Source organism: Alligator mississippiensis, chromosome 7 (genome assembly GCF_030867095.1).
Source record: "Alligator mississippiensis isolate rAllMis1 chromosome 7, rAllMis1, whole genome shotgun sequence".
NCBI lineage: Eukaryota > Metazoa > Chordata > Crocodylia > Alligatoridae > Alligator > Alligator mississippiensis.
In genome coordinates this window covers 17,399,272-17,411,604 of record NC_081830.1, presented here as the reverse complement: position 1 = coordinate 17,411,604, position 12,333 = coordinate 17,399,272, and the positions used below count along the sequence as shown (strand labels likewise).

General features: G+C 52.9%; 2 protein-coding genes across 2 annotated transcripts; both read left to right on the top strand.

The window, feature by feature from the left end:
• The first annotated feature begins 475 nt into the window (after window positions 1-475).
• GOLGA7 (golgin A7) lies at window positions 476-8,332 on the top strand. The gene is made up of 5 exons (XM_006273516.4): window positions 476-712; window positions 2,423-2,575; window positions 3,749-3,850; window positions 4,980-5,043; window positions 7,010-8,332. Exons 1-4 carry the CDS (start codon window positions 602-604, stop codon window positions 5,025-5,027), a joined length of 414 nt encoding a protein of 137 aa, XP_006273578.1. The 5' UTR covers window positions 476-601; the 3' UTR covers window positions 5,028-5,043; window positions 7,010-8,332.
• A 1,263-nt stretch (window positions 8,333-9,595) lies between these two features.
• GINS4 (GINS complex subunit 4) lies at window positions 9,596-11,971 on the top strand. The gene is made up of 7 exons (XM_006273517.3): window positions 9,596-9,739; window positions 9,864-9,950; window positions 10,240-10,353; window positions 10,546-10,643; window positions 11,125-11,213; window positions 11,478-11,568; window positions 11,699-11,971. The coding sequence occupies exons 1-7, from the start codon at window positions 9,635-9,637 to the stop codon at window positions 11,793-11,795; spliced, it is 681 nt and encodes a 226-aa protein (XP_006273579.1). The 5' UTR covers window positions 9,596-9,634; the 3' UTR covers window positions 11,796-11,971.
• The last annotated feature ends 362 nt before the right edge of the window (window positions 11,972-12,333 follow it).

Sequence of the window (12,333 nt, the reverse complement as noted above, 5' to 3'; positions counted from 1 at the left end):
GACAGAAGCGGGCCATGAGGGGGCCGCCATGCACGGGCCCACTCTTGCAGCTGCACTGCCCAGCCTAGCTTGGCCAGATCTTAAATACCAAACGATTGCATTGAAAGCTCAAAAAATGATTGTAATTTGCTGGGGGGGGAAAGTACCGTACCCCGAAAAATATGTAAAACAAGTATTTTTCTGTATGCTGCTCATGGTAAGCGAGAGAGCCAGAACCGGGCTATCCAAACCGAACCATTTATCTGGAGGTCCTGAGGAAGCAAAGCTGAGAGTCCCTGAGAGGGGCTTGTGGGGGTTGCAGATGCTGCACCCACAACCGACGGGCGCTCGAGGAGACGGGCTCAAAGCCTCGCACACGTGGCAGCGCCCACAAGCCTGCGCACGCACCACCCACACCACCGCCCCGCCCCGCCCCACTGACGCATGCGCACCCCCGGGTGGGTGACGGCGCGTTTGCGACAGCCGTAAGTGAGGCTGCGCGCGGCGCGACAGCGGCTGGGCAAGCTTGGCCCGTGCAGGGAGGGCTCGGGGACCGGGACCGGGATCGGGCCCGCGGGGGTGGCGGCGACAGGCGGACGGCCCGTGCCCGTAGGCCCGCGCTATGAGGCCGCAGCCGGCGCCCGTGTCGGGGAAGGTGTTCGTGCAGCGCGACTACAGCAGCGGCACCCGCTGCCAGTTCCAGACCAAGTTCCCAGCCGAGCTGGAGACGCGGGTAAGGCCGGCCCGGGGGCTGTCACCCGGGAGCTGTTATGGCGGCTTAAAATAGGACCGCCTTAAGTCCCCCCGGCACGTTTGGGTCACGTAAAGTAATTGCCAAGTTGGTCATACACAGTAATGGTAGTGGTGTGCGTGTCGCAGGTTGGAGGACACCGCCGAGTTGCTTGTCGCTTCCTGCTCGCTCCTCCTGGAAAACAGCATGTTTCACGAATGAGTGGTTCGTGCCAAGCACCTGCTTATTAAAGACATATAATTAAAGCCACGGCCGTGTGGGAGTGCCCCTGTTACAAAGCATGACGAAAGCCGCCAGATTGACCCTCAGCCTCCGGCTCCAGTCGCCCCCGAGGTCCCCGCTCTTAGCGTTTCTATGCTCGCGCCAGGGTGGCACGAATGCCTGCCGAGAGCCCGGGTGTTAAAGCTCCTGCGGTATGAGCTAAGGGCTGTGTCCTGCACCCCGGGCACCTACAGTGTCTGGGGACACGGGTGTGTCGGAGCGTGCGAGGTCACGCCACGCTGCTTTGACACAAGTGGCTTGGGAGGCTCGGTTTGTCTGACAGCAGCGAGATGAAATAGTCCCTGTCTAAATGGCCCAGAGCAGATGGCTGTCCTCCTGTGTTTACTTGACGCTGTTGTTTTGAGTGAGCAAGGCGAGTAGTCTTGTTCCCTCTACATGCTGGGTAGCATTGCTTTCCTGGGGGACAAAAGTCTGCAAAATGATTAGTTGTCTTCAAATTGACCTAAACTGATCTTTGGGATTTTAGCTGAAAGGGACATTTTGTAGTTAAATAAAGGGTAGGTTCCTGTGGGCAGGGAAGTAGAAATGCCCTCCACACTCTTGCTTCTTGCCTATGCAAACAGTAATTAGAAAATACCGAACTTTGAATGTGATGTAGAAATCTAGACATACAAATGTGCCTACAAGTCTAACTTCCAACAATTATGAAACCCTTCTGTTTTGATTCTCTCTCTGATCTGTGCCCTTGTCACAACACAAAGGGCAGCCGGGGCACTGAGAAATAAGGCATGTATTGTTGTATAGAAACCCATCCTCTGACAAGGCCGTTCTGTTGAGCCTGCGCTTCAGCAGCATCACAAACACCCTCTTATATTTTCTATCAATGTGCGGGGTTTTGTTATTTGCAACACTTCCTTCAACTAGTGGAGTAACTCCTCCTGGTCAAATATTTTGTGCATTTCTTGTTGTTGGCAAATATCACTTAGGCTACGTTTGCCTTCTCTTTCACATCAAATCTGATACATCTTTGTTTATATCACTCACAAGCTTGATTGGCACTGGAGCAACAATCCCCCATACTTGAGGCCTTATTCAGATAGAGATTTGCCTATATGCTCTTTCATTGAATAGTGGTTTAAATCCCGAGTCTGTTTCCCTCTGATCTGTTCTTTTCACATCAGACCCCAATTCTTATCTGTGCTCGCTTGCGGGCACAGCATTTCAGTTGTGGTAGAATTCATTCTTGATGTAATTGCTTAGCTGAAAATTGAACAAGAGCTGCCGTTTTTGGAGGCCGTTTTATACTAAACGGAGCTGTGGCTCTCTCCACGGTGCCTGTTTGAAGCAAACGGTCTCTCAGTGGCAGTGTAGGTTACAGCTGTAAAAGGTAAAAGTGAGGTGGATGTCTGTACAGGAGGTCAGTGGAGCTCACTTGCTGAGCATGCTTGCTGAACTTGGACTTTTCTGCAGATCGATCGGCAGCAGTTTGAAGAGACTGTGCGAACTCTGAATAACCTGTATGCAGAAGCCGAGAAACTTGGGGGCCAATCTTATCTCGAAGGTTGTCTGGCCTGCCTGACTGCCTACACTATCTTCTTGTGCATGGAGACACATTATGAAAAGGTAAGCCAGTTTGATTTGCTTTATGACCTGAAAGACAACACTCAACACTACATTAATTGAAGACTTACTTCATTTACAGTGATGAGTAGCACAGTGAAGTCTCTAGTACAAAGCCGAAATAAACTCTCATGCCAGACCGACTTCCTGAAATTCCTTGTGTGTCAGATCTGCTCCCCTCTTGCTCAACTGTTACGTATGAAATAGATTCTGTTTGACTCTCCACATAAAGGGCGGATTTCATGCTGTGATCATTTTTCCATTTTACTCACTTTTTATCTAAATACACAGTGTCACACTGAAACTCTCACCTGACAGTTCACTCATGAAAACTTATGTTTGATTAAATATACCTGGCCTATGGTGTCCCTTGTACAGGCTGGGTGATTTGCAGGAATTCTTTATGGGGAATCAGTCATGCAGTCATTTTGTGATCCTCGTAATGGACTGAGGTGAGGGAGAGGGCATCTCCAGTTTCCCTTCCTGGGGGCTTGGCGGAGATGCAAATGGGATCTGAGCTGGATATCTGTCTGGCTTGCTTCCATTTATTCTTTGAAGAAAGTGGAGATGTGCCCAATTCAGAGATAAGAAACCAAAGACTTTGGACAGAAAAAGCTTCCTGAGCTGAGAAGTTGGGAGGGGTTCTTACTAGCCTGAAAGAATAGTGTTCAGTATGGGCAAGACCTGGGAAGCTTCATTCCACTGATTCTAGTACAAAAAGTCACTCAGTCAAGGCCAGTGCAGGGGCTGTATTGGATCCCTAGTCACAGAACACATGTAGTCTGTTCACTTAAAACCAAGATACTTATGTGTACATATATCATCTACATTTCCAGCTCAGGATTGAAGATAAGGCTTCACAGCATCAGAAACCCTGCTATCAGTTATATTCTGTAAAAATCTATATTAACATGTCATCAGTGAAAGACTTAGTCTTAGCTTGGTGAGCGCAATGCAGGTGCCTTCTGGAAGGTGTGCTTTAGTCATGTGCAGTTTACTGGGCTCATTACAGCGGGCTCTCCAAGTACTACCACCCCATCCATGACAAAGTCGAGTAGAGTCATTAGAGCCCCTTCCTCATTGTATTTGCAGAGATGGGACGGAAACGGACTTTGTGTGGGAGGTTGATGTGAGAGCAGACTTGAAGAAGCTGACATCTGTGTGTTCTGCCCCCAGGTTCTGAAGAAAATTGCCAAGTACATTCAGGAACAGAATGAGAAGATCTACGCTCCCCAGGGCCTTCTCCTGACGGATCCCATTGAGAGAGGACTCAGAGTTGTATCCACCTTGAGGTCTTAGACTCTTTTTGAAATTGGCCTGAGGGACAGAGACGGACATCTTCTCTCACCATGGCACATGCCTAGGAATTAATTCACCCCTGATCAGATGAAGGTTGTGGCTCGTGCTTCAAAATATCTAGTCTGTAATCTACAAAGCAGTCTTTGCTCCGAATTTAGTCAGATAAAATTTCTGCCTGTTTAGAAGGTCATGTGGAAATAGAGCATGTGACAAATGCTGCTTGGCCCTCTTTTACAGTGATGCTTTTCATAAGCTGAGTATCTTTATACCCGTCTTATGGTTTTAAACCCCATTTGGAAGACTGGCTGGTAGACTTCCTCTTATCTGAACAACTGTGAGAACTTGTAGAACTATTTTTCATAGAAAATGTCGGCCTTGGCTGACTCAGAATTGTTGCCGTTATTTCTGCACCCCCACCAGAACCTGCCTGAGCGGTGAGGTAGTTCCCCCGGGTTTTGTTCTCAGTTACAACATGAGCTCCCTACGAGCTGTGCTCTGGAGTTCAGAGCCCGCTGCAGGTGATTTGGCATTCCAGCTAGCATTGTTCTTGGTGGTTGCAGAGGCATCTCGTAACTGTAATTGGGGAAGCAGAAGTAATACGTTTCATCCATTGAGAATTCTGAAGTTGAAGCCCTTTTGAAATGCATAGGCGCGTAGTGTGTGGTGAGCTGTCATCCTAATGAATTGCAGTTGTTTGGATTCATCTGAATATTTGCCCAAATAGCTTACAGCTGGCAGTTATGTAGTTCCAGTACCCTCATACTGTTTCCTAGAAGTTACTAGAAAGAAGTGACTAGACTTTGGTGAATAGAAATGTAAAAGGTAACTGAGCAGGGGAAAAGGCTACAGTAAAATTTGGCTTAATGTACAAACAACCCGTGTGAATGTTGGCAGCCTCAGAGCAATATCATACACTGAGGCTAAGTGAATGCTCATTAAAAGGCAAGTCAGGATGCAAAACCAGAAATTGTGTGGGATGTTTAGAAATTTAGCAACACTTCTCATCTAACAGCTGATGTGATCAAAGGCTCTGCTAGCTAGGTTTTTGTCATTTGTCAGTTGTCTTCCTTTTCCTGTAGCACGTTTTCTTAACAGCCGTGCTGTGCAGATTGAAATCACCATTTATGAAGACAGAGGTATGAGCAGTGGAAGATAAAACCACGGACCCCAAGGTAAATATTAACTTTGCATTACATGTCAAATCTATAACCGGCTTCTGTGCATTCAGAAGACATAAACTTTCCCCTCCCCTGCCGAGACAGAATGTTTATCCAACCGCTGCATGTAATCATAAGGCTCTTTAAATAAATCTTCTGTGTGGATGAAATCTTTAAATCCCAGCGGAAGATGTAAAAATATCAATACTTGGCAGCGTGCTCCTGAATGGTAATGCACTTCAGATGATGCCAGATTTCACATTGATGAAATCCAGATTTTAATTATGTAAACATGTATAATCTTAAATCTGATTTCTGCTGTACTGTGTCAGAAATCATTATCTCACAGGTTGGATAGACCCACGAATTCTGATTCTGCTCAGGTTTCCCTCCTGTAAGTGAAGCAGCTCAGGACTTTAGGCTTAAGTTTGAACTCAGTCACTTACTGGTTCATCAGCTGTCTTGGGCCCTGGAATGACTCTTGTGCTAATGGCATGCGATGACAGGGGAGCCCATGCAGTCCACAGCGTGCGAGATCCCCAGCAGGTCTCGCAAGCTAAGAGAGTCAAGCTAGGTCAGTACATGGGTGGAAGACATTCAAGAAAAATCCCTTTGCTGTTAGGTGTGGCATGGGTAGCTTAGTCACTGCTGCTTTTCCTTCTGAATCAGTGCTGAGCCAGTGCTGCAGCCCGGAGCTTAGGTCTTCTCCGCTGAAGCTTCCATCTTTAAAGCAGTTTCTAAAATTGAAGCCTAAAGACTTGGGGTGCATTAAGGATCCTCTAATGCTTTCCATAGGAGTCGGGGTACTGGGATTACGCTTCTGGCAGAACCCCAGACTGAGTCATTCTGTTCTCCCTTCCCTTTGTTTCCATTTTGCTTTCAGCCTGATGAAGTATTCACTTCCACTGCTCGGCTACAGCTGCCTTCCACTCTAGAGGTGGCTGAATTCACCTGCCATTTCCCTCTTGCATCTAAAATGAAGTCGTGGCACCTCATATTTGTAAATCTCTTGGGCGCAGGGCACACAATGTGCCAGCAAATAAGCTGCTTTGTGCCTTAGTAGGAACACTGCAAACAAAAACAAAAAAATCAGGTTGTACGCAGCCTGGCATATCAATGAAGGGGAGAAATGCCACAGACCTCCTCTGGGCTTTGCTAGGTGCCTATAGAACTGCCTCTTGGTAATTACTTGGTCATGACTAATCCAGATGTACCGTCTCTCTGACTCAGCCAGGACAAGAGTTTTCTGGACAGAAAGGCCTGAGACTCTTGCTGCTGAACATGTATTGCTGACAAGTTCTGCACTATCAAAATACTGTAACAGTTGATTCCACTTCTGATTAGAACGTCCTATCTGACTTCTCTGGCTGTTAGCAGTCAGGAACTCGATCAAGTTCGTGGCTTATGCTTGCTGCCATTGGAACAAGGTTATGTTTTATCAGTTGCAGCTGCATCTATTTGGCACAACCCTTTTGTCACGACTCATTTAATGGCGATTACTGCAAACTGGAATGTTTTTCCGAGATGATGCGGGTTTTGAGGACACTCACACATGAGCCTGCTCTATCCGTGTTCAAACAACTGTGAACCTTCTCATACTGGAAAAGATTTACATTAGGAACTTCTGGATAGTTTCATGAATTGCAAATATTTTGGTTCAGCACCACTTTGTTTTCAAAGCTGTAGGCAGACCAGGAGCAAGCTCCACACAGAGTGGGGCCTAAGCAGGGGTCTGCCTTCCCAAGTGCAAGCCCTGCACCTGAAGCCTGCAGACTGTCGCAGACAGCCTGTTTACGCTGGCCGGGAAGCTGGTCCGGGTTACATACACAGTTTAGAGAGAGAATCCATAACCGTGGGAGACTAGAGCTCTGCTAGGAAGAGGGTGCATCTCTAGGCTACATGCTAGGCCTGTGCAAAGGCGTCTTGTGTGGTTCTCTGCAGTGCTGGCTCCTAACCTGCTCCAATTCTCTTTGTTTTCCAGCCCCCGGCTCAGCAGTGGACTTGCCGCATCAGAGCGTTCCCCTACCTCCTCTCTAGAGCATCATTCCTCTCTGCTGCCAGACCTGTGGTGCCATCTACTTACCAAGACTAACTTTCTAAACTTCTGGCTGGTCAGCATCCATTTTGTGGCCTGTGGCAAGCTTTAAGCAATGGGATCATCTTGTTCGTTTCCATGGACAAGGAATGGGCAAAGTAAAGCTGTTGCTCTTCAGCAAGTGAACTGGGCAGTTCAGCCCAGTGGGAAGCAGCTGTTTCCCTCCCCACCAGTTAAATCTTCCGACACGTCAGGCTGCAAGTCTGACGTCAGGGAGTCTGTGCCAGAAACAAGGCCCACACTCCAGTGCAGGGCAGAGCAGCCTGCAATACACTCACTGCACACAGTGCCTCTGCCTAGCAGGAAGTGACTCGAGGCACAGAGCAGTCTCAGGTTCCTGAGCTGACGCTCACCGGGAATTTAATGCAGAAAGGTTTTTCTAATGATTTAGTTGTTTTTCCTAACCCCCGATAGCTAGTATTGTTACTGGGTGCTTTGCTGGTGCCCTGGGAATCTACTGCTGTCACTGGAGTTCTCCACACTCGCGGGAAGAGACAGTCTTGCTCGTTCCCTTCAACTGTGTCAGTACAATAAAATGGATGCTGAACCAATACATGTAGCCATCCCTACTCCTCCCCTGAAAGTTAATATGTAAAATGTAATGAACTGTTTTGTTTCTATGGATTTATTATGTATAATTTATAGCAAAATGTTGATTTGATGGATTACTCAATAGTGTGTAAGTTGGTTTCTTAATTCGTGCTGCTGGCAAACTGCTGAAGAGCAGAGCTGTGCAGTATGCCGTATTTCCCATGAATTAACATTCCTCAGCAATACCTGCTACGCTACCTTGGGCATCTTCTGAGTAAAACTTCCACCAAACAAAATTGGCCTAATATTTTCTGTTGTCTCCCTCTCCTGTATAACATGAGATCTTTACTTAGGCTGGGTTAAACTAGCATGGCCCCCCTGGTTGGAGAGCCACTGTCCATTGTGGGACTTGTAGAACAAGACAACTGCTGCAACTAGGTGGAGTGTCGAGTTTTCAGTGATACTGTAGGTGCTAATCCTGGAGTGGAGATTCCAGGCTTCCTGTTCAACCACTTCTTTCTTTTTTTTCCCCCTCCTCTTTGAGATCTGTTTCCTGTTTTAATTGTACAGAAGACTTTTTCTTTGTCTCTCTTAAAATGTAAAAGTGCATTTGCCTTTTGCACCTGTTGCAATAATTTTGCAGAATTATTAATGGATTAGTAAAATTTTCTTATACTGTGTCTGTGTCCTGTTTGGTAGCACTGGCCTGAATAAAAGTACTGATTTCCTCTAAACAAAAGTGATGGCTGGTAACCAACTTTAAGCCATGTGAAAGTGCACACCTTGCTCTGTTTCTGCTACAATGACTGATGCAGTAGGGTTGGGTTTTATGCTCTTTGTTGGAGCTGGGGACGGAGGGGTGTGCTTGTGTGCATCAGCAACAACCCTGATGAAAGACAGGGGAAGCCCTCGCACTGAAGGGGTCCTAAATCTGAGCCAGAGTATTTACAGGCTGGGGCTCTCCATAAGAGCTAATATTTCAGTTTGGAAAGGAGCCATTCATGAAAAGGGGAGGTTCCTCCCCTACACACATCCTAGTGCGCAGTCCCTCCCCAGCAAGGGGAACGCAGAGGAGGAAACAAGACTGGCAGCAATAGCAGTCAACTCCCTGAGTGGGCTGGGAGCTAACAAAATCTCCCATCCAATTGCTCTTTTTTTTTTTTTTTGGATCCTAGAAAGGACTGGAAGGGACCGATAAGACCATCAAGTCCAGTCCCCTGCCATGGGCAGGACGTAATTGGGCTCGAACCAACACAAGGTATTTGTCCAGCCTCCTCTTAAAGACCAGCAGAGCCGGCGACTGACTGCACCACCCCTGCTGGAAGCCTGTTCAGAGGCTAGAGATTTTAAGTGACCCAAGCAAGGTGCAAACACTGACAGCAGGGCAGAGCTGGCCTGGGCCGCGCGCAGCACTGCTGGGAGAGGTGGAGCGCCCCGCCAGGAGGGTGTTTGTGCCCCAGAGCTTGCAAAAAACTCTCCTGCTCGTCAGTAGGTGTAATACAAGAGATTATATCTACCCCCAAAAAACTACCCCCTCCTCCACGTTTCCCTTCCACTGGGCACCCCAAAGGAAAGGGCCCTGCTGCGGCCCCCGGCCCTTGCTCCCTTGGGAAATGCTGGAGAGGACGGCGGGGCCCATGCCGAGGGTGTCTCGGCCCGCCCCACACCCAACGATGCGCACAGGGCAGCCCCTTAAAGCGAGCCACGGACCCGGGCAGCCGATCGCGGTCTGTCCGTGCCCCTGCCCCGTGCCTCTGCCCCTGTGCAGCTGCGTGCATGTGCATGTGCATGTGCACATAGCCGCTCTCCCCCACCCGGCCCCGGTAGTTGAGCGGCAGCGGGAGGCGATGCCCTTTTAAGCGCTGGAGGAAGCCGCGCACGGGCCCGGGGGCGGGGCTCATGCATATGCACAATGCAAGCCCCGCCCCCTTCACGTCACGCTAGACGTCAGCAGCAGTTGGCGGGAGTTCGGTCGCCGGGATGGCGGAGAGCCCGGACTCCCCCGATCCCGCCGGGCACGACTCGGACGGCGGCAGCGAGGAGCTGGTGCTCACCCCGGCCCAGCTCATCCGCAGCCTGGAGCAGGTCGGCGGGGCGGGGCGGGGCGGGGCGGGGCGGGGGGCGGACGGACGCCGAGGTTACCTCCGGGCCGGACGGGAGCGGTGCCAACCCGGGAGCCGGCCCCATGCTCACCCCTGCCCCCCGCCAGGCCTGGCTGAACGAGAAGTTTGCCCCGGAGCTGCTGGAGAGCAAAGCGGAGGTGGTGGAGTGCGTGATGGAGCAGCTGGAGCACATGGTAGGTGGCAGCCTGCAGAAGTCGCCCAGTGCTCCGCTGTTGTGGGCACTGCCTTGCAGGGTCCGCACCACTGCTGGCCCCGGTTCCTTCGTGCAGAGCAGGTGCAAGTGTCCCGCGGGCAGGGAGAATGGCCCACCCGCGCTCCTGGCTGCTGCCTGTGCCACTGGACTTGGGGCCTGCGCTCGGATTCCTCTGCCGGGTCCCTACGCAGGGAGGGACATGGTGCCTCGTACCACGGAGCCATGTGACCTGCCCTTTCCCGCGGTTACGCCTTGTGCTGTGCCCGCAGGAGTCCAACCTGAAGCGAGTCAAGGGCGTGGACCTGAAGGTTGGCATCCACCGCATGGAGATAGAGCGCATCCGCTATGTGCTCAGCAGCTACCTGCGCTGCCGCCTGGGGAAGGTAACACCAGGAGGGCAGGGAGCAGGGGCTCCCGCCTTCCCGGTGCTCTGTGCTGGGGAGAGGCACCCCGAGGCTGGGGGCTCAGTGCTGCTGCGAGCGGGCCTGGGCAGCAATGGGTCCTGTCAGCGGGCTCCAGACTCTGGGCTGGGGGAGCTTTGATGGTGGCAGCTGACGGTCTTCCTCCCCTGGCAGATCGAGAAGTTCTTCCCCCATGTCCTGGAGAAGGAGAAGTCCCGCGCGGACGGGGATCCTTCCATCCTGTCCCCGGAGGAGTTTGCCTTTGCCAAGGAGTGAGTTGGGCAAGGGCAGGCAAGCCCGGCACACACCTCCTCCTCATGGCATGCACCATACCTCTTCCTAGAGCAGCCTTGGCACCCACGAGTCCCCTGGGGCCCACCGAACTGCAGAGAGGCCGCAGCCTGGACAGCTTGCCACTTCCCTCTGGCGTGAGGCAGCGGGAGCCTTGCCTAGGCCCAGGGCTTTGAGCAAAGCCAGTGACCCAGAGGGGTTGGGGAGGCAGTATCACTTCTGCTGCTCAGTGCCCTGTGCCAGGGCAGAGCCCCTGGCAGTGGGAAGGGAGGAGGCTGTGCCCACTGCAGCGGGTACACCGAGGGGGACTGCATCATGGGGCACTGCCCGGTTGGGGCAGCCAGGCTGCTGCTGCTCCTGACCCCGTGGGCACGGCTGGGCCCAGGGATACGTGGTGCTGGCTGCTGGCACCTTGGGCCGGTTGTGCCAGGGGTGGAGGTGCCCATGAGCCACTCGTTGCAGGTACATGGCAAACACGGAGAGCTACCTGAAGAGCGTGGCACTGAAGCACATGCCGCCCAACCTGCAGAAGGTGGATCTCCTCCAGGCTGGTACGGGCGCGTGTTGGTGACCTCAGAGTTTGCCAACACCCAGGGGCCGGGGCTCCGGGGAGATGCTCGTGTCCGAGCACCGCCCTGCTGGTGCGCACTTGGCACGGGGCTGCCACCCCGGCATGTCTCCTGTGCCACGGACGTGCACGAAGGGAACACTGCTAAACCCCCCGCCGGCCTGCCTGGCATCTTGTGGGGGGAAAGCACTGCTCGGAGGGGCCAATAGGGGCGGGCTGGCCCCTCAGCGCCCTGCTTCCCACGCAGTTCCCAAGCCTAACCTGGACTCCTTCGTGTTCCTGCGCGTCCTGGAGCGGCAGGAGAACATCTTGGTGGAGCCTGAGACCGACGAGCCGAGGTGGGGCGGGTCAGGGGCTCGGGGCATCCCAGTAGGCACAGCCAGGCCAGACCCCTGCCACCCCAGCGGGCGCCACCGCCTGCTGCATGCTCCGTGGCTGCGGGCCTCTGACCAGGTGTCCGCCCTGCAGAGAGTACACCATCGACCTGGAGGAGGGCTCCCAGCACTTGATCCGCTACAAGACCATCGCGCCCCTCGTGGCCTCAGGTGCCGTGCAGCTCATCTAGGGCAGCAGCAAGCCCCAGCGCTGGGGGGCCACCCAGGGGCCCTGCAGGGGGCCGAGGGACCTCTGGGCACCATGCCCTCGCCTGCACATCATCATTACTATTATTATCATTATTATTGTTATTATTTTGTTTTGTTTTGCAAACACCAAGTTAGTTTAATAAAAAACGTCACCTCAGCGCTGGCCGAGCTCCGCTTCGTTTTCCCGCCAGCCCCGCGCGCGGCGCCCGCACACACGCACACACTGGGCGCCGCGCGCCACGGCCCGGGGGCGGGGCGCCGCCCGCGCTGCCCATTGGCTGGCGGCCTCGCCCGGCGCGCTGACGCAGCACGTGGCGGGGGCGGGGCCGGGCCCGGCGGCGGCGGCAGGTGAGTGACCCCGGGCCGCTCCCCTCCCCCCGCACGGGGCCGTTGCCCGCGCAGTGGTAGCGCCTGGCTGCTTCCCCCCCCCCCAGCACCCCGGCTATGGTTGCGCCCCCCCCGCTCAGAGGCGATGGCCCGGCCCTGCCGCGCACCCCCGCCCCGAGACGTGGCACAGCC